Source organism: Athene noctua, chromosome 2 (genome assembly GCF_965140245.1).
Source record: "Athene noctua chromosome 2, bAthNoc1.hap1.1, whole genome shotgun sequence".
In the NCBI taxonomy this organism is placed as follows: domain Eukaryota; kingdom Metazoa; phylum Chordata; class Aves; order Strigiformes; family Strigidae; genus Athene; species Athene noctua.
Genome location: NC_134038.1, coordinates 138,463,201 through 138,488,948, shown reverse-complemented (window position 1 = coordinate 138,488,948; position 25,748 = coordinate 138,463,201). Strand labels below are relative to the sequence as shown.

Sequence of the window (25,748 nt, the reverse complement as noted above, 5' to 3'; positions counted from 1 at the left end):
GTAGTTCAGCTGTCATTAAGCTTGAGAAGAGTTAAAGCTCTGCATCTGTTCTTAAATTTGCTGTAATACCAGTTCTTCAGAGTGAGGCTTCTTTTTATGAGTAGTTATATAAATCACTCTGGTTTATTTGGCACTTTGCTTGGAGTATTGGACTTAAAAGCACTATGCATATCTTCTAAAATTTGCATCAATATAGGAACTAAGTTACACTGACAAAAAAAAATTAATGTATTTAAATATCAGAGAAGTGTCACTACCTGTTCATTCTTCTACAAAGGCTTGTCTATGCATGAAGTTTCAGGAAAAACAATGGAGGCTGGGTTCTGCACTCGAGCAATGTGTCTCTTAGGAATATTGTTGCCTTCACATCTTCCAATTAGCAGAACTTAATTCTAAAGATAGGCATTTAGGCTGGGCTTAAAGTAACGGGAACTCCAAATTCAGTGACTCGTGGGAGGTTCTAAACCAGTCTGCTTTTCTCAGCCTTGCCTCTTCATGTGTGTATAATCAGGTCTTGAAATCCATAGTGCTTTTCCATTATCTAAAAAATGTAAATGGTTTTGAGTGAAACTTCTGTCAGGCCCTCTGCTCATCTGAAAGAAAAAACCCCACATTTTCAGAACACTTCCAACGAAGATTTAGAGTATTAACTGAAGTTTTAAAAATAAAACACTTGAATTGTATAACACTGTAATATTTTACTGCTATTAGGTTAGAAACACTGATTTATAAGCGAACTATTGATTTGTTGGACACTTGGTTTGTTGACAGTTTTAACAGATGCCACTGAAAACCTGGTGCATTTTGTATTAAGACAGGTAGTACTCTTAAATCAATATTTGCCTTCGTTTTCTAGGTAAATTAATTCAGAATTAAGATTTGTTTTTTGAATTACCTAATAGTTTGAGGCAGAGTGGAAAAATAACAAGCACGTGTGTAACCTTGATTCTTTCAACCTTATGCAGCTATATACCTATTCCCCCCCTATTTTTTTTGCTTTGCTGCTGCTTCTCTTCTCTTTATCTCGCCTGCTCTCCCTTCCTAGCAGAGTGAAGCACTGATCAACTTGGCTTCCATGTGCAAACCCCCCTCTCAAGGGGGTGCCAGAGGGGCAGAGCTGGAGGGCCAGTGGCACTGTCAGGCTTTACTGCTGGCAGGGGGTAGCTGTGACGTTGGAACTGAGGGTTAAAGGTGGCCTGGGGTGAGATGATTTGTGCTTTCCATGACTGGGAGAGGCGGGGGGAGAAGGGCAAAGGTAACCACACGCAGTACTTGATCTCAAGGTTTTTAGGGCAACATGCAGCTATGCAATTAGTAGCTTTTGGGTTTGGAGGGTAGATTACCTCTGCCTTCCACCCCTGGGTTTTGTGGGTTTTAGCTGGGTGTTTTTTCAGCAGGAGGACATCCAAAAGCTTAACAGGAGTTAGACTCTCCAAACTGCAGCTGTTTGGATGCTCACAAAGCAGCCTCGTTGGACTAGTTTGTTAAAAAGTAACTAATAGCATATACGGATCACCTGAGTCATAATACAGGAATATGACAACATTTAAGTGTTTCAGGAGAGAAGCTGTAGTATGGGGTTTAGGACTATGTCCCACTTTGTTTAAACAGGCACAGAAATATCTTATAACTCAGAACTGTTTTTTGGTTTCCTTTATTGTTTTAGCAGCATGTTCTGTGTAATGTGTTCTCTATGAGTGAGTGCTAAAACTGAGGTGGTGTTAGGCAAACATCTGTTCCTATGGAAAATTAATGGGTTTTATGTTGCTCAGCAGCTTATTTACTAATGCAGCCAAAAAGGAGATGCAAGTATCTTTTCCTCCTCTCTGCCTGTGTGCCCCCCGCCCCCTCCCAAGTTGTGCTTGTTTGCTCACTTTGCTGGCAACAGTAATTTTACACAGCAGTTCCTGTGCTGTCCTTATTTACTGTTCTAAGAGCATCACACTATGCAGGTAAGTCACAGCATGCAAGGCCGTATGAAGCTGTTAAAGCAACACTGTCATTTCAGTAACCCTTTAGAGCCATGTCTGTTTGTGTCTTGTGCTGGTTGCTCCTGTCTTCCAACGTTATCTTTTTTTCCTGATCTTTGTATGTATAGCACTGGATACAGTTGTCACAACTGTCACCAGCTGTTGGAGTATATATAGTCTGGGACCATGCTGGTCAGCACACAATACTTAAATGATTCATTATCTTTTAGAGTTTTAAAAGAAAAAAAATTGTAAAGATATTCTTGAAAATCCTGTGTAAAGTTTCCTAAAACATAAGGTAGTATCTCAAACTAGTGAAAACAGATGATGAAGTCAGTGTAGCTGTGAAGAGTTTCTGTACAAGTAGAAAATTCAAGTAAACTGACTAGCTGGGTTGGGTTTTTTTGTGCTGTGGTTGTTTTGTTTTGGTGTTGTCCCCCCCCCGTGCCCCTGTCCCCCCCCCGATTCTGTCTTCTGACTTCAGTTGTCCTAACAGCTGAACAACTTCCATTAGGACTTTGGAGCACATGTAGCAGTTAATGTTGGTAGCTTCTAACATGATCTTTGTGTTTAGAATGATCGGAGGCTACTAATTATTACCTGCTCTGGTATCTCTGTTACCTGCAAACATGCTGAGGATGATGCTACCATATACTTATGAAATGATAAGGTTTCTTGGTGGAATAGGCACTGACATAATGAAATAATAAACCAGGTTTTGGGTACAGAAACTGTTTAGTGCCCTGAAGTAGAATACTGCTTTTCTAGTTTGTACCTTTGTCCTATTAAAATCTTATTTTGTATTTATTGTTGCGTTTATTGCCATGTTTCAGGTGGCTTCATAGCTGTTCTGCTCATTGATATATGGCATATCCTTTTGCTAGCTTTCTGATTCAACCGGTGAGTGTCTGGCTATCTGACCTTGCCTCTGGCCAAAGCATTTGTTCATCTGCTTGGAGATGGCCTAAGCACAGCTCTTCTGGCACCCCTGTGCCACTAGAACGGAGGAAAAATGAACTTACATTCAGTTTTCCATTCTTTTGTGGTAACTTTGTGCATCTTTTAGTGCTTGTCTTCTTCACTGAATAGTTTATATTAACTAGTAAGCGTAAGGATACTCAGTGAGTCTGCCAGTGTTGTACAGTAGAGAATTTCCTTGAAACTGTTCAAATGATATTTCAAATAAAGGACACTTGCCAGTGAAAAATGCAGCAAACTTGCCTGGGAGAGTGATTAGAGATGGTTGTGGGTGTATAGATATTACTCAAAAATAGAAGGTTAAGTGCTGTATATATTAGTAAAACCTTTGTTTGATAGCTATTTCTATTAGCAAACAAAAGCTACCAGATAATGCATGGCTTTACAGTACTATGCACTGTGGTCTAGTTTTGGAAGTATTGAATAATACTAGAAATGGTGGCCAAGATAAGATTTCTTGCTTCCTTTAGATGACTCTACAGACTTTCATCCACAGATAAAACATTTATCTGGGTTTTTTGAACAGCTGATGCTAGAGGTAAGGAAAAGTTTGAAAAAGTCACATGTGAAACCTGAAACAGAAGACAAGTGGGGAGTGCAAGGCTTTTTACAATGGTTCATTACTTTTTTTCAGACTCTTTATCATTCTTGCTTATCTGAAATGTTTACTCTTCACTTGAATTAATTTAGTCCATTTGTGTTCAGTTTATACTTCCCCAGTCCTCATGCTGCTTCAGGATTTTGAGTGCTATGCAGCCATTTCCTTCTGATACCATCAGAGTAGCATTGAGTTCCGGGGCTGCCCTGGTGAGTCACCCAGTAAAACCGAAACATACTCATGAGATTCAGGCTCATCTATCAGTAAATAAGCATGTGCTTGTCTGCCTTGTTTTTCCTGTAAACTGCTGAAGCAGTGAAAGTGCTTTCTAGGCATGTGCCCTTGACACACAATGCTAAAAATAGGGCAGTTTGACATCGCTACAGACTCGCAGCCTTCCTAGTTGTCTAAAAAGATGCTCCTCTTATTTAAGCAATTATTTGAATGGCCAAGTTGTGTTTTTTTTTTTTTTTTCTGAAAGTGAGTAAATACTCTCAAGTACTCGGATGTTCTGGGTTTTTTGCGTTTGACTCTCATACATAGAGCTACTGAATTTATTTCTTAAATATACAAAAAAAGTTAGGTGGCATATCTGTTCATAATGCTCTCAAGTAACTATAATCTCAGTGGGAGAGAGCAGAGGTTGCTTTCAGTGTTTTTAAGGCATCTGTGTTTTTTCTTTATGATGTTGGTGCTTTTCTGAGCATTTTTAAGCACTGTTATTCTTGCTTGTGAAGTCACACCATTGTCTTTCACGCTGGTTATTGTCACTGTTACTGAAACGACTTCAGATGCAGTTGAGACCTCGTTAGAAAAATAATCAGTTATATTAGCCAAAACTTGTCTATTTTTATGACCGCGCTTTTGTCACGCCTTTCTTCCCAAAGAGCTGAACTAGTTAAGCCCCTGAAAGCATTTCATGCTGTTTTTTACCAACGTGACACCGTGCGCATCATGTGAAGGTTGCCATCTTCCCTCAGATGCCTTCCTCAAAACTTGTACTTCGGGCCCATGCAGTTTGCTGTGCTACCAAATGGCGTTTCCCTGGGTCCTGCAGGAAGCTATCCCTCAAAGCACAGCTCGGGACTGATTGAAGTACAAAGCCTGCAGTCGAGCCTGAACCAGACAGGCGGCTTGCTGTGCTCAGAGTAGTTAGGGGGATGTTTGGAGCTGGGTGTATGAGTCCTGGGGGAAGGGGAGGGGAAGGAAGATTTATTTTAACTAACGGTAAGCTTTATGTAGCTTGCTTCCTTCCTTCCTTTGCCCCCTGCTTTACCTTTATGGTAACAACATACAAGTTACTGTTGCTGCCTAAAAGGAATAGGTGTTTTTGTCCCAAATTGTCCCCAGGGTGCCTGTGACAGGTGGCGTGATGGTGGTGTCAGGGTGGCACACGGATGGGCAGTCTCCGGCCTGGGCAGTCTCTGGCCGGGGGAGTGCTAGGGCTGTGGCTCAGCTTGCTGCCCTCAGGGTTGGCTGCTGTGCAAGGAGCTGAGTGAGGACTCGACCTTCACCCCCCAGCATGGAAGGAAAGGAAATGCTGTGCACTGGCAGCTGGGAAACCTTGAAGGCAGTGGAGACAGAGTGTGTGGGGATGGGGACAGGCTTGAGCAGCAGCACAAAGAGCCAGACTGTGAAGGCGTAGTGGGATGAGACCAAGTGCTGGTTTTGGCAGGGCAGGGCTTCGTTTTGCTAAATTGGTGCTGTTGTTGCTGATGAGAGAGCAGTGGTAGGGATCTCATGGCCTCCTTGCACTGCCCCACTGTTCAACCTCCTGTTCCCTAGGTGCCGTTGCAGCCTGTTTACTGCTCACCAGATCCACTGCTGAGGTGGAGAAATTCCCTGTGCCCACTCTCTCTCTGGTCCCTTGTACACAAGTGCAGACTGAAGACTTCCCTTAGGCTTTTTTGTTGCTGGCATGACTGTAAGTCTTTTGGTTGTTTCTTGGAGGTCATGTTTTGTGGGCTTTGGAGGGCCCTCACTCCTGTGCTGTGGATGCCTTCAAAGCAGTCTGTGTGTATGTGTTCAAGTGGTGGCACATGGTGAGCAAGCAGGGCTCTGGGGAAAGACCAAATAGGACTAGCCAGGGAGAGGGAAGAGCCATTGCAGGTTCAGTGCTGGGAAACAGCGTTTGCAGAGCATCTTGTCTCTGCAAATATAGCCTGGCTTATTCCAAACTGAGTGCCTTTGCAAACAAAATAGCTCTTGTGCTTGCACTATATCCCGCCTTATACCAACTGTTAGTGTTGCACAGGATTCCTTGACACCTATATCCATCAAACTCAAGTGAATTTCACTTTAAAATAATCCAAGATCCTTGAGAAAATGAATGTTTAGTCTCTGTACTTCATCATTCTCTATTGCTTTAGAAGCAGAACTGAGGAGTTTGCAAGCTGTGCTTAGTTTCTTTCCCAGCTTGATCCACTATAAAGTACAAGTTACTCAGCATTAAAAGACAGAGACCAGGCTGTAAAGCAGTCCAAATTAAGCTGTGCATTTCTAAATTATGAATAATTCTGAAAACCCTGTTGTACGAGAGAAACGCTTGTCCTTGTTTTGACATTTTTGAATCAAATGCAGAAATGGTGTATGGCTGGGACAAAATAAAGAGGAAGAATGTGACTTGTGGTGCACTAAAATATATTTTTTCTCTCCAATCTCTCACAGCTCATAAGCAACAATCTAAAAGGAGAAGAAATACAGCTTCAAAGAAAAATATCCATCGGCAAAAGGCCTTCCTTTGGGAGCCAACAGGTTGGCACCCTTGCTGGGTTGGCTGTACGGCCGCTTTGTAAGCGGTAGCAGGGCTCACTTGGTGAGACCTGGGGCCAGCTGCCCTCTCCAGCCGCTCGGCCCACGATCACCATCTGCCATGGCTCTTGGCATCGGCCACCGCAGGCTCAGCCGGAGCTGTGGTGTGGAGCCACGGTGTAGGAGAGCGTGGGCTGCTGCCGGTGGAGCTGCAGGCACACGTCTGGCTCCTGCCTCTGACTTTCCTCCCTCCTCTCTCCCAGTTGTAAGGCAACCTCTCCCATCTTACTGCTCATGCGCCCACTGGCCACTTTGCACTGAGGTGTACAGGCAAAATGAAGCTCGTGGCCGCTGTTAACTGGGAGATTCTGCATGGGAAGCCTTGAGGTCTGTTTTTTGTGCTCGTGTGCTGCGTGTGCAGCCTCCTTAGCATGGACAATCGTTGCAGGGCATGAGCTCATTTTCATGACACTTTGCACAGCTGTGTGAGGCTCAACTGCTCTATCTTGTCACCAGCTTTGTGGTCTTTCTAGCTTTTCTGGGGAAGTTATTGTTGTAAACAGGCATGTGCTTCACATATATGGTTTTGTGCTGGTGTTTCTAATGAGGAAAGAACATTACATGCTGCATCAGTAATGTGCATTGTAGTTGATATACAGATGGTCATATCCTCACGTGGTGTGTTTCATACCAGATTTACAACTGCATGTTCATTATTAGACTGGGAGCAGTGTGCGAGTGGTGTTTGTGTAGTTGTCCATGTACCTAAAGGTTACACAGATAAAACTCTTCTTGGTAGTTCCTAGTAGAGGGCAGCTTGCTTCACCTAGCAGCTGACACTTCAGAAAAATTAATCCCAATATACTTGCTGGGGTCTCTGGTTTTCTAAAGTTAACTAAGATTGGATCAGTTTTTGAAGATCTGGAATATTTGCTGTTTCTGCCAAGAAGGGCAGGGGTGCTGAGCTCTTCTGCTGACTTGTTCTGGATTAAGGAATTTAACTTTTGACATCCAAGTTGGAAAACTATGCATTTTTTTTGATCTGATAGTTTGGTGGTTTGTAACCACTGTTACAGCACAACTTCTACTTGCATGGTGTAGTTTAGAAGTATACACAATGGAGCATTTATTTGGTTTTTATTATTATTGGCCAGTGTGAGGAGGTGATTGTATTTTAAATGAGAAAACATAATATTTCATCCTTTCCACGCATAATTTACCACTTGGAATTTTGTAATTATGGTTCTAGTTAAGTTTGCAGTTGGTAACTCCAGAACTTGAACGATTTGTCTTCTCTCTAATGGTTAGAAAATGAATGCTTAGTTTAATGGTTTATAGTGACCAATGTCTTTTTTCTTCATGGTGTAACAAATGAAGGACAGACATACAGGTGGGTATACTTGTAGCACTTCTTGGGGGTGATGGGCTGGTGATGTGTGCTTATATATTGCAGTTAAAGTTTTTTTTGTAGCTTTAAATCTGGAATCATGAGTTTTTTCCGAACTTTCCTAAGCAAATTTAATTTTTCAAAGCTGATTACAGTTAAGCATAAGGCATTTTGTAGTCCCTGTTAATGCATCTCAGTGCATCCGTTACAAATGCAGGTTGTCTTCTGTGGCATTGCCACAAGTGATAAGGTGTTTATGTTGCTACTTGCTGTTTTGCAGTCCTCCGACTGCTAAGCTGTTTATTGTCAGTTCCCATTGCCATATTTATAGTCTTGAAAAAAAATAAACGGGAAAAAATTAATTTAAATGCAAAAAAAGCCAACCTCCAAACCTTCACTACCCTTTAGTATTTGCCACTGTGATAAGCTCCATGTAACCTTAGCATTCACCAGATCTAGAGCTTTGTTCTCCCTTTTTCTTCAAACCACTGCATACCTACTTGACACTTTTTCAACAACGCTTTTCATCTCCATTTAAGAGCGCAATAGAAAGTAGATTTTGAAAAACTAAAGGGAGGAAAATGTTTAACTTCTTGTAACATTTCTTTTTTCCTTACATATTTTGTATTTTAACTACAAGTGTGTTTACACAGCTGTCTGCATTCATGTACATGTTTGCTCCCCCAGTATGTGAACTGTATAATAGATGGATGATATGCCTATGCACTCAAATAGATTTATATTAACAGATCATGTTTTGCTTTATGTCCCAGTTTCTGTCTCTTAATGCTGCATAACTTGCACTTTATATTTGGCTCAAACTAGGAATGAAACTAAGGTACTATTTCTAAAGCAATAGAGAATGATGAAGTGCAGAGTCTAAACATTCACTTTCTGAAGTCTCTTGGATGATTTAAAAGTGAAATTTATTCAAGGATTTGATGGATATAGGCTTACTCTAAACCAGTTACTGATATATCAAATTGTATTTGTAAAGACAAGAGTTTTAGCAGATGATATTTTCCCAGTGCTGAGTGGAATGGCTGTAGGTATTTCCCTTCGCTTCACACTGCCACTGTCTGTGAGATGAACATCCTCCTCTCAGCTAGTCCTGTCATGTTAGTCTCTTTAGCCAAGTGTCTCTCAGGACCCCTGGGTTTGCTCTTCATGTGCCATTGTAGGAAGTATGTGCACTGTTTCGAGGGCATCTCTAGCATGGGAAGTAAAACCCAACTAAAACATGACTTCCAGAGAAGACCCAAGGTCATTAAGTCTTCCCACTGTCTTCTGTGAAGATGAAAGTCTTGAAGTGCATAACATGTTTTAATCTGTTTGTAGACAAATGAAATGGTATAGGTCTTAAATAATTATAAAAGCTGTGGTAGTATGGGAAGGGTGTCTCTAGTGGTGAGTGCCTAAAAGTCATCCAGACTTAAAAAATCTCCAGTGGTAGATTCAAACATTGGCTTGAAATTACTGAAGTATATCTGATTGAACTTTATGCTGGGTAAAATGACTTGTTTAGATCTTGAATAGCTCTGGTGGTGGTGTTTGATATAGCTGTCTGGTTTTGGAATTTTGGGAGAGGACATACCAAAAGTCAAAACCAGCTTCAGTCAAGGATCTAATTCTTTAAACAGATCTTGGTTCTGAAACCAGATAGCTGTGGCTGTCGTGGAATAAGTTCTAGACCTGGTCTTCTAGATGCAGTCTTACTGTGGTGTGAACAGTGGTGGTTGGATTGACTAGACATCAGCAGATATGGAAGGTCATTAAAAGCACTTGAACTTTAAGTCAGTGCTCTCTGCAGCTTTCACTGTGTCTGTATTGACATTGTCGTCTCTGAAGTGGTGGTGGGGAAGATCCCAGGTGCCTCAGTATTAGGGGAAGGGAACACATGTACACGGTGTGTACATGTAAAGGGTTTAGGTCTTCAAGTGCAGGGTGTCTGTGTCTCACGGTAAGAAGCACATGAAACCTGACAGTGCATGGGGTTACTATACATCTGTTTCAGAATTAGTCATTTTTGATGTTTCTATCACATTGTAAAACTTTTCCTGGTAGACCTGCTCTCAACTGCTGATTTGAGTTCTAGTCATGTTTTTTCCATTTTGACTGAGAAGTATTTAAGTTTTAATGTCTTAGGAGGCCAGCTTGAGCTCTATTTATCAAATAGTTTAAGCCTATGATAAGATGCTGAATTCATTAAACAATATTCCATATGTCCTACCAGACTTTGAGATGTCACTTTTTAAACGAGCCAATCATGAGTGAAGTGAACATTATTCATCTTATGCTAATGCTACACGGAGTTCTTTGAGATGTGTGTGCTGTGCACACATCCCACAACCTATATTTTTATGCCTGAAGCAGCTTCTCATATCAGCTTGCTCTTCCATGCTCTTGAGTCCTTCTATCCTTCAAGTGGGTGGGATATGAATGAATATGTATAATGTTATGTGTGTATATATGCATATGTACACAGAAGTATGTAAAGAAAGCTATTTAAACTTTAAAAATAGTAGTAGTCAGCTGCACACATTCAAGCACAAACAGCTGTAATCCACATCTGTAGCAGTGGTAGTGAAGACAAATGCAGGCGTGTGGAGAGAAATGGGGGCTGGACCACCTTTGTGAACACATCTTTTAAATCATCCTGAGGATGGATTTGCTAGGACTTATGTCTGTCGACTGCAGAAACCAGCTTGAATGCTCTTCTAAGAGGATTCTAGGAGAAAGTACCAACATGGTTAATATGACAACTATATTCGTACTTGTGAAGTACTTCTGTTTTCATTACCATACAGTACAACTGGAGGTGAGTAAACCACTATCTTCATATTCTTCTTCTTAAAGCCTGCTTTTAGCATTTCTCCTGTGATGAAAATCCAGTTGAAGGCATTGGTACCTACACCTTAACAAGAAGCTGATGAGAGGAAGTGGGTAATGCTTATTTGCTGTTTTTTTTTTTTTTTTTTTAAATTAAGGACTGATTATTTATGTAACATGTAGTCATAAATGTAATCAGTGCAGATAAATCATGCTTTGCTTTTCCAGAATTTAGACAGATCTTATTGTTTCCTGATTTCTAGTCTGAAGTACTGAAAAATACCACAAGTATTTTATATATAAAATATATATGTGGTATATATAAAATACCACAAGACTTTTAAAGGTAGTTCTAATGCAGCCAAAACAGTGAGGAACATAATATCATACAGGCATCATTGTTCAGAGACCCAAGTTATCTATCAGTGAGCATTTCTTCTCTAGTTAGATATTGGAAAAAACCCTGTTTTACTGGGCTAATTTTGTTGTTTTACCTAAAAAAAAAAAAAAAAGGGGTGGGGGCGAGAAATGGGGTGAGTTGAGCAATTTCTGATTTTTTGCCCCCACCCCCCCTTGGAAAGCCCATCTATTACCTTTGAGCTCTTTGTTGTTGCTTAGTTATCTCATATTTGATCACTACAAGTATTATTCCTGTTCTTGTAAATATACTGAGAAAAAAGCTTCTGCCCTTAGTTTTTAGGCAAAACTCACAGAAGGAAAACACCATAAGCAGAAAAAGGTATTACCTTTAGTACTGAGGTGAGTTCAAGGGAATGGTTGCCAGAGTGGACCAGTTGGTCCATCAGTACAGAAGGTGGGTCTTTTTCCCATCTAGAAATAGGTTGCTGCCATTTTTGTGTGTGTCCATCCCTGTAATGATTCTTCTGAAAGGGGCAAGAAAAAAAGCAGATAAAATGAAAGTGAAATCTTTGTCTCTGAGCACACAGAAATGAACATAATATGAACTCTTTTTATAAGTTTAACCTCAGAAGACTCCAGTTGACTGAAATTTGATATCAAAGACTGTATCCAAATGGCTGGCAGAAAAAGGAGAGTCCAAGCTAATTTTTAAAAGTTAAGTTTGTCTGTGATAATGCCTGGTGTGCACTTCAGGACCTGCTCTGGGATAGCCAGTGCTGATACAGGTTAAGGGACACCCTGCATTGTACTGGTGGGAGACAATACAAGGAACAAAGCTGATACATCTCCATGTCATTATTCGTATTTTCAGAGCGTTAACCCTGGGGCGATTCCTTTATCATACTGGAAAGCATGAGAGCCTTTATTAAAGATAAAGAGGACACACCTCGTGCATGTTGTAGTGTGCAGAGGCAAAGTGTGTCTGCCTTAATTGTGCTTTTGTTCCTGAACCCCCCCGAACCTGGGCTGGAGGGTGACAAAGGGAATGTCTGGGTTGGCTTTTTTTCCCCCTCCTTCTTCTAGGAAAAGCTAATATCATCATCAAAATATGCTTAACTATCTGCCTTTTTCTTGTGAAAGCTCACTGTTGCAGATAAGGTTACATGCAGAAGCCTTCCCACATGCCAGTTGGGAGTAACAGCAGATAACTTGGAGCCCGCAGCTAAGATGAGCATGTTGGAGTGTCTGTTTACAAATCAAATATCGGCCTGGCATGGCCTGTCCTGGCAGCAGAGCTGTGCTCGCGCTAAAATTAAAGAGGAGGCTGGAAAGGGAGACATTCCTCATGTTCTGGGCTGGTCTCATTGGTTCAGCAGCATGCACCACTACTGCGCTGCTGGCATGGTAGTCAGCACAACTACAGTAGCACATTGTGCGCTGGTGGGTAAGAGCTCAACAATAAGGGACTGGAAAAGACTGCTTTCCATAGAGAGGTTTTTAGAAGGCTGAATATTACCAAAATAATTTCACAAAGCTATATAATCTGAAAAGCAACTGAAGTGACTGCCCTTGATCTGCTGCCAGACCTCATGGGGTATTGCTTTCCACAGGCTGCTGCAGCATACTCGGCCATGTTACCCCATCCCATAATTTTTTTTTTTCTGCCATAGCTGAGCTTACTATTTATGCTAGTTTGAAAGTTAAGCATGCTCTCGGGTAAGCAGAGGGAAAAGTAATTTTACTGTTGCTATGTGGAAGAATGGCCAAGCGCTTGCATGTATTTTTGGGGTGGTATAGAGTGTTTAGAGTTTAAATTCCAGCCAAGGGTGTTCAGGTTTCTAAGCCAGCCTCTGTGGCTGGCAGCAGCTCTTCTAGTGTTGTTAGCCCTGCTGCCAGGGACGTTGTGATGTCCTGGAGGGGACAATATGGCAGCTTCTTAGACTGAACCTCTCAAATCCATTTAAAGTCATAGACCTTTAAAAAATGTTGTTAAAAGGTCCTCAAAGCAGTGGGACACTTCAAAAGTTAAAGTAAAAAACAGCATCTGAGAATGGGATGTCCTTGGTTTCTTCAACCACCTTGCAGTTAGGAGCAGTAAGTTTGCAGAAAGGTGCTCTTTGTAGTGCTTCTAGGAGCCGTGCCGGTGCAAATGACTCTTCTTCACATTTGGTGTCCATATTTTATTTAGAGCTTCTGATGCATTCTTGTTGTTTATTGGGAAGCTTGTTTCTAGCATCACAGGGGGAGAGGGTGAGCTGGGTTTTCATGTTTGTTTTCTTGGCATTTTAAGTATTTCTTGTCTCCTCTGGGGTGCTGTGTTGTATGCATCTTGTGGTCATTATTCATAATTTAAGAACCTGTCTTTTATAGAAGAACACGTGCAACTGGCCCATCTTTATTCAGTTAACTCTAGTCTGAAGCTCATAATCTCAGTGATGAGCACAGATCTGCAATACTTTCTTAGAGGGTCTCATCTGTCATGCTTCTGATTTATTGTTTTTTTTAGTTTCGATCCTTTCGAGTATCTGAGTGATGAAAATTGTGTCATCAGTATCTTGTGTCTCATGCTTTCCAGCTTGAAGGTGTCTTGTATGTGGCTGCTTCTGTATGCTGAGCTGTTTCCATATCCTTGAAACCAAGCATTGGCGTGTATGTGTGATGGTATGTAGTTATACAAGAGAGTTATATTGGTCGGTTTCTGAGGCTTCTGCTACTGCTTGTCTCCATCTCTCTCATTCACATTCATCCTATATTCCCTTACACCCAGAAACTGCTCTTGCATGGTCACTGACCTGGGATCCTGATCTTCCTATCTGCTCTCTTCTCTGACCTGGTTGTGATGCAGCTGATCCCTAAACTGTTATCCAGATTTTTGGTGAACTTTCTTTCATAATGCCCCTCATAGTTTAGCAGCACTTCCAGTACTCATCACTCCCACAGTAGCTGGTCACTTTCCCTGTGGCATTTCCTACACGGTGTAGAACCAGTTCCCTGAGAAATCTCTTCCTGTGTACTTGTGCCTTGCTCTTCACCTCCATCCCCAGAAGCCCAGGCAGTGGCTGGGCCACTGGTCCTTGGGTTGCTGCCGTGGCCTCCCTGGCCTCCCAGCCAGGCTACACTTTCTTCAGCACTAGGGCTGCCTATTCATTTCTATGGTTGGGCAGGAAGGACAGCCCACTCCACACTTCTGGAGCAGGTGAGACTGGCTGAGGACAACCTTGAATTTCAACCAGAAGATCAGGTGGATGTTCCCATTTGTCCCCCTGCCCCTCCCCAATACTTCCCTGTGTAGTTGTTGCACCTGTTGCCTACACTTGTGCAAACTCTGAGGTAAGAGTCACCCTGGCTTGTTGCTGCTTTTGTTCTGCACAGCCGCTGTTTAATGCAAGAGGTGTTCACTGCTAATGGTTTGAAATCAATTTTTCTCCTGCTCTAGCAGTACTCTACTACCGCTCTCTGCCTCTTCTTGCTATGCTCAGCTCTGAATAGCACATGTTTCATTCTCATCCAGATGCCATGAGCAGGGTTTTAAGAGCTGTGGCTCTCTAAACATTCAGCAGGCGAATAACCAAGATTTCTTAGTTCCTCTTACACCGCCTCCTCTTTCTTCTCATGTCAATAGCAAAGCACTGAAGTACTCTTTCCCTCTGTGCCTAAAAATCTAGTTCCCCTTCTGTTGGGCTGAGCATTTTGCTATGAATCAGTGAAAAATCAGAATGAAGTGTACATTCATACAGGCGTATACTGGGGATTTACACTCCCACTTCCCTTATTTTAAACAGTGCTGGCTTTTTAAATGTCAAAAAATTTAAATTTTAAGCTTTTTAAGGAGAACAAGTTGTTTTGACAAGAGGAGGTTGTTTACTGTATAGTAAATGTGAAACTGGTAAATGGCATGCAACTTCATGCCCTGCAATATTGTTCACCTTTACTCTTAATTTATTACTGCTACAGATGTTTTTGATTCATGTTCAGGGGAATATTGCTGTAGTGAGCTAAAGTACTTCTAGTGGAGGATAGCTTGTAGAGCTACTTAGAGGAGCAGTGAAATGGGACTGGAGCCACTTATCCAAATATTTGCAGTGCCTGTTTCAGAAAATAAGAAAAGTTTCATTGAAATTGAGTGTCCAGGTTTCTGAAAAATTCGGGACGTGTGTTTTGGGTTTTTTTTAAACATATCAGCCTAGCACCTGGTGTTACCAAACTGCTCAGATGCTTGCACAAGAGTGACTTTTGCAAAGGATAGCTCTAATGGGTTTTTTAGCTGCTAAAGCCTGATGTCTTGGGCAGGGCTAATAATTGAGTTGAATTGAAAACTTGGCTATGAAATTTAGGGGAGGGACTTAGGTCTAAACTTCCTTGTGGGGCCACTGGAATCAGTAAGAATAGAAAAGACCTCTGCTGTGTTGTATTTGATTTCTTGTGTTTTTCCTAAGTAGGCTTGAGGAATAGCAGGTGATTTAACTATTTTCCAGGCAAGAAATTCTCTTGGAATAAAAGACATACAGATAAAAATATATCAGCCATGTTAGCTGGTAGTCCTTTTTTCTTCTATGAATTCCAGTGCTCATGAGGAATAAAGGTATTTCAGTTTCCAGTTTTGCGCAGTTACAGAATATTAATTACTGCAAAGCGAGTGGAACGGAGTAAACTTGCTTCCTTCATGATTGTATGTCTTTTTGTGTTCTCCTTGTAAGAAGGAAAAACATAGTCTAATTTTATAATAATGAGGCTGTACAATAAACTTCAGAGAGAGCTTGCTGGTGGTTGCATACATCCTGCAAAGGCTGTGAATGGAAAACTGTTCCACCTCTTTGTAGAAGGCTCTGAATGTAAGTAGATGGAAGCAGAGATTGCTCTTGAACCACCTTAGGGGTAGTTAACTCATTTAACTATAGCTGTTCTCCTTGAATTGTTTCAGTCATCTTACTTGTCATTCAATTGATCCTTGAAAATTGACACTTAGAAGTAATTTATAGTCTACAATCTGTCAGCTAGCACTCAGCATTCACACTCTGAATTGTTTTGTTTGGGTATATATAGGTCAAATGATATTAGCATAGTGCATCTCTTGCAATCTTAATTTCTAGTTTAGATAATAGCATTCAGAATTTTGTGTTTTTGTAAACATCCTTTAAAATCTTAGCTTTTAGATTAGTGCATGAGTTGGCCATAATGCTGGGATACTTTAAGCTAGACTTGGAAATCTCATAGATTTTGGCAAATGTGTGTTTAACAGAATTTCGTTATAATATCTCTAAATCTTTTAAAAACTTGGTTTTGAGTGTTTTAAATATATATAAATTTGTTTTTATGACTATATGAATGATTAGGTCGCTGCTAGCTAATGTGTTCTACCACAGAAATTTTCTGTGCTCAAAAATCCTGTGATTCCCCTTTGCTCCAAGGTTCATGTTTCTGCAGCTTGAAGGGTTTGACAGCACTTAATGGTTGTTGTTTGCAAAGCTCTCATCTCTGCATTAGCACTGTAGAGACTTTTACTGTAGATTTTACTTTAATCTGATTCGGCAGCTTGAAGTAATTAAAATACTTGCAGGTGGTGGTCTTGCTCTACCAAGATCTCTCATTCTTGCTGTTAAGTGTATGTAACTTTTTTTTTTTCTGTCTGACCTCAGGCTTGAATTCTTGAGTCCTGCTCCAACCTCCTCTACTTCTTTCAGTGCCCAGTCCCCACAGCAGGGACTAGATAAGGTTGTCCCCCTTCCTTCCCTCTCCCTGAAAATAGCCATACAGTACAGAAGTGAGTTAAGAAAAACTTGTCTCCTCCAGCTGTTGGGACGACTTTAGCAATTTCAGGTGTAGCTCTTAACCACTACTCAAGTGACCGAGCTGCCCCATGTGTTATGAGACTGCTGCTGCTGATCTGCATTCAGGTACAGGAGTTTTGTCATGCCAGCGAAATAACTAGGGAGGTGAGGTAGGTGACATGCACTGACAGCTTGAGAGAAAGTTTTGTATGAGAATATCCAGCAACCTAGCACAAGTGTCTGTAAGCTTCTGTAAATGCAAATAGAATTCCATCCCTTCAGTAGTCTCTTGCGCTGCAGAGACTCATTGTTTAGAGGCCAAACCTTCTCTTAAATGTCTGGTCCACAGCAATGCTGTCCATTATTAGGACTTCTGGGAAGCCAAAGGCATAGCATGCATCTTATGGTTGACCAATTTAAAAAGGGGGAAGGGGAATCCTGTAAATATAACTCACGTAAAATGCTTCAATCTTTTTATAGTTTTTCCTGGTTATAAAGAGATCTAAGATATTCATGAAGTGGTTGTTAAGGACTTATCTTTTTCCTGAAAGCTTGTCATCTTCAGTCTTGTGCGCAACAGAGGGAACATCTCAGATGTGATCTCCCTCTGAGTTCTAATATACTTTATTTTTATCTGCACTGATCTGTGAACTAAATCCATTTTACAGGATTTTCCTCTATGATTCCCTCTACCATTTTTAGATAGTTTTAAGCAGATCCTAGAGAAAATGCTTAATGTTAGAATATGGAACAATCTTCCCAGGAAAGATTTCTGTGGTATCAAGCACTGACTTGGCTCTGTTTCTACAATGCACCAGCATACGTGTACCAGAGAAACACTTTTCATACATGTGGCCTCTTCATGAAATTATCCCCGTGGTCTTGTTGAGAGGTTTTTTGGAACCTGTAATTGTTGATCAGTTCCAAAAGATGACTCAAAAATTGATTTTTAGTTTGACAGATTTGTTATAGTTGCAGGTTTCTAACTTTAAAGGCGGCTTTTTTTTTTAAATGAACGAACTATTATTATGCTGAATCTAAAAATATCAGACTAGCACCAGCTTTGTAGAGCTGTAACGAAGTGGCATCAAGACTTTAATAGGTACAGAAAATAGCTTTCAGAAGTGCCTTTCACACACATGTGCACACACACAGAGAAAGGAGTAAAGTGTATGAGAAATACTATTTTCCCTGATAAATCTTCGAGTTAAAAAGAACACATTTTCTGTAATGATATGGAGTTAACAAAACTGGGAGGACTCAAAAGCTTGAGGGGGAAAGGAAAAACATAACCATTTCCTTTCTGATTTTCATGGCACTGAGAAGGACATTGTAACTTACACTATGGGGCTGGGCAACAGTCTTCCTGACGGAGATCACTGCTGGGTGCTTCTGTGGGAAGGTGTTGAAACTGTCAATAAAGTACCAATTGTATTTCAATATAGTGCTGTGAGTAAAGCAGAAAATTCATCCTTTATCCCACTGTATTTTCCAAACATTCTTTTAAAACTTGCTGGCTCCCTTGCTTTTGTGTAGTCTATCACTTAATCAAAGTTGAGCAATGGATGCTCACTGGATAGTAATGCTTTTATGGCCTTTTTTTTTTCCTTCCCTTTGGCAAACTACAAATGAGATCGTAGAAGTAGTGGAGAGTGTTTCCACTTAAACTGGCTGTCTCAGTGCGAGAGGAGGCAGATGAACATGAGCTAGTGTTGCTGCTGCTTCCCACTACGTTTCACAACACCCATGTGCCAGCCCGGCATGTGATCTTTCCCTCACACTGAGCCACAGAAATGTCCTGGTAGCCTGTCTGCCTGAGGAGGAGGAGAAGGAGGGGGCCCCAGCAGTGCCCACGAGGAGATCCTGGGAAGGAGGATTAGCTGCTTAAAACAGCAGTTGCTGCCTGTAAGGACTGATCTGCATGATGGTGCTTTTTCATTTTCTGGAAATCAGGATGGGTACTGAATCAGGAGCATTTGCATTAGTGCTAACCTGGTTCATAAACTCCAACCTTATCTGAGACTGCTCTTGAAGTTACACCTTTAGCATGAGGAGAGGGGAGTTTAATAAAGTATTGTATCAGATATTGTGCAGTGCTTATTTGCATTCAGATAATGTTGCATAAATACTTATTTCTCTGTGTTTTCAAACTTGTTTTCATTTAATTTAGATGAAGGGTGAATAGAAGCTGCCAATTTGGCCATCTCTACATGATTCGTTATTTCATAATACCTGTATCATATTCCCTCTCGCTCCTTTCCAAACTGAATTATCCTGCTCCCTTTAATCTCTTTGTGAAGGAGGCCACCCATGCATCTAATAAGGTTTTTTTCTTTCTCTAAAAATTTAAGTACTTTTTTTTAACCTTGGAGACCATTTAATGCCATTTGTCAACCTTGATACTATGATCTTTTTTTGCATCCCATACCTCCTCAGTGTAATGCACACTAATCTTTCCTCCCTATCACACTTCAGGAGACTTTTTTCAGTTTAGGGTCTTATGTGGCAACATGAAAGCATGCAAGAACTTTTTGCCTGCTGCATTCAATACCTGGACTAACTTTGTAGCCCAAAAATTTCTTTTGCAATTTCTTCTGTTTTCAGAGCTTCATCAGAGTACTCTCTCTGAATTCTTTTCAGTGTATGAATTTTTGTTTTAAAAAAGGAGGAAGAGGGAGTTCTGATGCTGATCTGCACCTATAAGGGTTTACCATGTTGCTTACATTTGTTGAAGTCCTTTTAATTATTTCTGTAGAAGCTAACATTCTTCTATCTAAATTATGCTAATTGTACTCTATGTGATATTTGACTTAGACTTAAGGCAGGTCCTTTTAATTGTTGTTCTGGAATACTAGTGTGGTTCTAAAGCATTTAGTCTTCTCTTTCCATTACCTTTTTATTTTATATATATATGTGTGTGTATATATATATAAATTTAAATGGTTTAACAGTATTATCTAGAAATACTTACAAACACGTGTGGTATGTGGAGTTGATTGCAATAGTTGTAGTCATGGTTGCATGTGATGCTCTACCTGAGACTTATTTTCAGTTCTTTATATCTTTTCTTTAGTTTGAAAAACTGAAGTTGAAATAGACCACATCATCTTTTAACTCCTTATTTTTTAGTTTACTATTTCAGATGTTCCATTATGAGAGCAAGGTAGATAGGGACCTAGTGTTTGCTCTTTGCACTTATAGGGAAGGATGTTGGCTTGGGCTGGAGGATGACTCTTCTGTCAACTAACAAGTCCAGCATGTGCAGTGAAGATGACTTGTCTGTAAGAGTTGTGCCCTAGTTACCACACACTTTCTTAATTTTGCAGCAAGCCGAGGACTTTCAGGAAGACAAACTCCTTCGGTTAGGGGAATTGAATGCTGCCATGGCAAACTGAATTCTGCACCTTCTAGTCTCTGGTGCTGGGCAAACTATTTAAACAGAAGTTGCCATCAGTTGCTAACAGTGTGCCTTCTCTCAGTTTGTCTCATGTGACGAGCCTTAGGTCTCTCTTGCAGAAGTGTTGTGTTCTCCTTGCTACCAAAAGTGGCTTTGAAGCTGCCCTTTGAAAATGCAGACATGCTGAGCACTGTGGAAAATCAAGCCCTCAGTGTCCAAATTGGTCACTCAATTAGTAGTTCCCTTTGACAATTTTTGGCTTTGTTCTCTGTGGTTCAACTTTACATTCTTAAAACCCTGGTAATGCCACCTAAACAGAATTGTATTATAGGGTAAACTTATTAATAGTTTTGAACATTTGGATATAACTGTAAGTTCCCAGGAGAAGAATTCACTCCAGGGTTTGTATGGGATGTGGTAAATAAGCTGGAGTTATTGTTTTCAGGCGCTGCCTTTCTGGTGTGTGCAAACAATGACTTCAGCAGCTTCCAGACTTATTTTTCTGATTCTTCCAGACTATGGTCATGGTTTCATGAGACATGGGTATTGGAGGGCCTACAAGATGAAAAACACCATCACCACATGTTGCAATGCGTTGAGCCATTGCAAACTGGCGTTGCCTATTCAAATGCCTTCGTAAGGTTTTAGAGAAATAATTTTGTCCCAGCAGACCGCATCCATGTCCATGCTGCTCTGCCTTTACAAGGGGCCCTCATGCTCTGACCTTCTTTTTGGCAAAAATGGGTGAAGTTGCAGTGCTCATGCTCTGGCTGGCAGGATGGGAGGTGTGCCAGATGTCCTGGTGCCAAGCTCACAGGTCTGCCACAGCCTCCACACAGGTAATGCAGCATTATCCGATTACACCTTTCAAAACTGACTGCTTCCTCAGGGATTTTTAGGGACGGCTGCTTATTTAATTTTCTCTGTAAAGCCATGCTAGCCCCGTGTTGGGGATGTTGTTTTTGCCAATGAAAGGACTATGCCAAACTGAAGGCACTTTGAAAAGCCTTTTTAACATTGTCCATTGTCAGCCGCCGATGGGGCTGTAGAGCGACGGTGGTTTGGCCAAGGTCTTGTTTCAACACCGAAGTCACAAAATGTCAGCTCTGCTCGTACTGTGCTGCATTAATATAATTAATTTAAAACTGCAGGTTTTTTGTGGACTTAAATATACAGACAGAGCCCTTGAGGTGTGCAGATGGCATTAGCGGTTCAGCCAGGCTTTATGTCTGGAGTGATATCAGCATTGCTCTGCACCCCTGCCCCCTCCTTTCCTTACCTGGCTCTTTTATTTTCTTTCACACCAGCTCTCCTCTTCTAAATCAAAAAGCCACTTGCACTAACAACTTGTCTTTCCTTATATTGTTGCCTGACTCTTTCTTCCCTCCTTATTTGTTAAATCACCGAGAACACTCAAAGTCTCTGCAGCCAAAAATCTCCACGTGGTCTTTCATTGAATGATTCTAATCCTTCTGTCTCTTTCTGCCTCTGCTATTTGTGATTTCAGTGGTGTTGTCTAATTTTAACTCCCAGTCAATATGCCAGAAGTCATGGAGGCAAGGTTGGTGGTGGTCTCATGGATTTGCTCTGTATGAGTGGAGGAAATAACTTCAAGTTCTACAGCACCACTGTGAAGTTCCTATTTGCAAATGTGAGAGAAACAATATGGATAACTGTGCTTATGGACCAGATGTCTTGAGACTAATTTTCTTATGGTGTAGGGCAGAAATCTTGCAGCACCGGAAGATGATGTGTATGAAATAGTCTGTTCTGAAAGTGCAGAAAACAACTGCTCTGGTTTGTTCAAAGACACTACTTTCTAAACCTGTGAAATCTGCATGAGAACCGTGATATTTTAATGTGTGCTTTGAGCTCCCTGCTCTACTGAAAAGTAACGTTTCCTTGTTTCTTTTTTCCTTGTAAAGCAGCCTTGATTTGTGGGGCTTGGTGTAGGGTAATGCTGTTTATAATGAAGTCAGAATTGGCTTTTAGAGGCTCATGAATGAAAGTCCACAGCATAAGACTGCAGCTTTTTGTGAGAGAGACATCTGTGCTATAACAAGAGCAGGAGACCCAATTTAGACAACTGCTAGAAGGAGAGCTCAAGAAAAGGAAAGACTTTTTTTTCTAGCTTAGATTAAATATTTGTACAAATAAACTTTTCTTTTCAGCTGCTCATCAGAATTGCTGCTGCACCACCAACTTGGCTTTGAATTTTGTTCAGATTGCCCAACAAGGCTGTACACGAAGAGTGTTACGGAAGAGCAGCTTAAACAAAACATGTTTGTTTTGCAGCAGAACTAGAGGCTTTGGGCTAGAAAGAAAAAAAAATTGGGGAGAGGGAAAAGACAGTGCAAAGAGAAATATGAACAAATGAAGGATGTGATTAGAAACTGGCTGTTGCAGTAAATACATGTGAAGCAAGAAACACATGCAGGAGTTGAGTTCTGTGTTTCAAAAGTGAGTTACGATAGAGATCTGGCTTTGAATACAGTTGCAATGACTTCTCCCAACTGGATCAGCTGGTTCAGTTAAGTGTTCTTACCCATGAAGCTTCATCCTCACAAACATATATATCCCAACTGCTGCTGAAACTTTTTTACTAGTTCATTTTAAATACAGTCTAGTTAAAAGGCTACCCCTGAGGTGTATTGATCACCCTTAAAACCTTGTTGCCTGAGACTGACGGTGATGAAAATACAAGCAACTGAGAACAGTGCTGTGGAGAGCAAGTGTCTTTGACCCAAGAGGATTGTTTCTCATTTTGTCTGAAGAAAGTTCCAATCCTTTGAGGAAACTTCTCATAAATCTGTTTGGTAAAGCAACTCTTTAGGACATGGGGGCTCAAACCACTTGGATTAAAGCCCAGATGGACACAGTCTCTGACTGAAACGGCTCAGAAGAGGATTAAGGGTCAGTATAAGTGGAGAACTCCTGGTGAAGAGGGGTGTGATGCTGAATGTGCTACCCTGGGTTATTCCTCAGTACTAACAGCAAAAGACCCTTTTGGTTCTTAGGCTTCTTGAAGCAGATGCAAGGCTAGTGTGTTGAGAAGTTTTTGATGGCTGATCAGAAACATTCTGAAAGTAGTAGTTTTTAGAGAGGATGTAGTGTCTTTAAAAAGTTGTACGCATTTAGCTTTAAAGTATTTATTTGCTTGGTGAAGCTGGTGACGTTAATATATAGGTCTTAATGTAAAGGTATGTTTAGTCTAGAATATAAATTTAATATGGGATTACTTTACAAAATATCAATTATTATCCAACAGTGTCTTTTGTTGGTACTGCTGGCATTCCAGCTTTGCTCTTTTCCTGTATCATTAAGGATGAAAATGAAATGTGATTTTTGAAGTGATGCAAAGTAGACATGACCTGATGGTCTGCATAGTTCAAATGTAATAAAAAATTTGTCTTAACTGAAGATGTTAGCTCATGCTGTAGTACGATCTGCTGTGAAATACAGCACGGGTGTTGACAATACTGTAGGGACAGAGAAATTGCTTTATCAGACTAATGAACTCTTCAGTATCCTATTTCAAGTGAATATCTCAGAGTGGATCTCTAAGCTAGGGACTTGCTTTGCTTTTCTTGTTTTAAAACCCTGACCCCACCCGAGATTCCATTCACCTGCTGGTTTCAGTGGTGGCACAATCAATTAAGCTGTCTGTGGGAGAAGGGTTTTCTCTAATTGCATGCAGTGACTCTCCTGGCTTTTGTGGAAGTATGACCCCAGACCTGCAAAGACCTTGCACTTCTGCCACTTGTCTGTGCCAACATTTCAATTGTCTTAAAATGATCTTCCACAGACTCTTAATTTATTTTAACCCCCTGGAGCATCTCTGCCTCAGTAATATTTAACAAATTTCAGAGCAAACTTTTCCTTAGAAAGTTTCAAATTGTTAGATCTGAGGAATGGCAGAAAAATATTTCTTTTAGGAGACTGAAACAGCAAACCCTTAGACTAGGCTAATCTCTACTTGTATGAGGAGAGGACAATTAACAACTTGTCTATGAAAACAAAACAGTTGCCAGGAAAACTTACTAGAACCTTATACAAGAAGGATGGGGAAATTTTGCAGTTAGAAGTAATAGTGCATTGTTCAAACTTGGTGAGCAGTGTGTTGCCTTTTTAAATACCTGATTTGAAATATTACTGTTGAAATGTCTGCATGCAATTTCACTTTTAGAAGGGTGGTACAGATTGGAAATTATACTGATGTAAGTTGTTATTAAGTTTGGCATATTAACTGCAATTTATCTTAATGTCTTTTATATTGTAGTAAAAGTATACAGTCCGTTAATAAATTATAATTTTGAATTCTTAATCTCATGAGGATGTAGACTCTGAATTTTATATTTTTAGGGACTGGGTTTTTGTCCACTCGGTTATAGCAAGTGGAAGCATACTGCAATGAGAAGCTACACAGATGTGGTTTTATTGCCTACTGCTTTCTGTCTGTCCCTGCTTCCTTGTTTCCTTCCTTTCCCAAAAGGGTTTCCTCCCTCACATACTGACATTTTGCCTTAAGAGGCTGACTGAAGTGAAGAATGGCACTTTGGTTGCAGAAGAGATTGCAAGTGTACTTTTTCACTTCTTGGTGTAAATTGTGAACTTTCGCAGCATCATTTTAATTCTTGAGACAAAACATGAGGATACGACAAACCACAATGATGTACTTGTGTTCTGTGCTGATTACTGCCACAGTCACTGTTTTCTGGGACATTATTTCTCACCAGGAAGAAAGTAGTATATATACACCATGTGAATTTTAAAGCAATACAACTGTGGGTATTTTAATGTTTTTAATGAAATATTCTGACACCTTGATTTTCCAAAAAGTCTCACTGTTTCTTGGAGATTCTTCATCTTCCATTTGACTAAAATAAAACAAATTATGCCAAATACAGCTACTTTATTCAGATTTCTTTTTCCCCTTGTCCTGTGTTTTTAGCTGTTCCTCCTTAGCTTTCTACCAAATGCAAATTAATTGTGACTCTCAAATAACTGTGAAGATAGTGTTCCGAGTGGTTCCTTTGGAATGGGTCTTTGGGAAAACTGTCAAAATCATTGTGGAACAGTTCTTGATGTGCTGATTTTTCTGATTAACTTCTCTATGTAGATAAGCCCCAACTAAGTAAGAGAATAACATTTTCATGTATGACCTAAGTGTAATGGAAGGAAAAAATCCCAAACACCAAACAGTGGCAAAGTTATATATATGTGTTTGGGGTAGAGAGAAAGATTTTATTCCAGTTTTACTCCTCTGTAGTACTTCCCACCTCTGCTTTAGCCTACTTTAAGAACAGGGGACTTGGAGGTTTATTTTCAAAGTTTGGGACTTACAGTGCAGTGTGACTTCTTGGAGTTATGCTCTATATTTTCACATTCATGAGGTTTTAAATGCAGATTTTCTGATGTGAGAAGGAAAACTGTGTGCTTGTTCTTCCCAAAATAGTTACAATTTCTTCCTTATTGGAGCAGATGTCTTGAATGCTCTGTGTTCTGATAAAATTATTACAAATTTCAGTGGTTTTACACTTTTCTTTGTTAATCTGCTTTGAAATTGAAATCTGTAATTTCTTTTACCTCTCGATAGGTGCTGGATAGTTTGTTAGCTCAGTATGGAACAGTGGAGAACTGTGAGCAAGGTATGGCTCTACTCTCAATTGCTTTTAAATTTGTAGTGAGAAGTGAATGCACATGGAACTTA

The 25,748-nt window shown here is 40.5% G+C and overlaps 1 protein-coding gene across 5 annotated transcripts in view; it reads left to right on the top strand.

Moving 5' to 3' along the window:
* IGF2BP3 (insulin like growth factor 2 mRNA binding protein 3) overlaps window positions 1-25,748 on the top strand; it is a 113,964-nt gene that overhangs the window by 45,206 nt on the left and 43,010 nt on the right. For all 5 annotated transcript variants that reach the window (XM_074898066.1, XM_074898065.1, XM_074898064.1 and 2 more), the window contains exon 4: window positions 25,635-25,686. In XM_074898066.1, coding sequence (XP_074754167.1) covers window positions 25,635-25,686 — 52 coding nt within the window. The remainder of the gene's footprint in view (window positions 1-25,634; window positions 25,687-25,748) is intronic.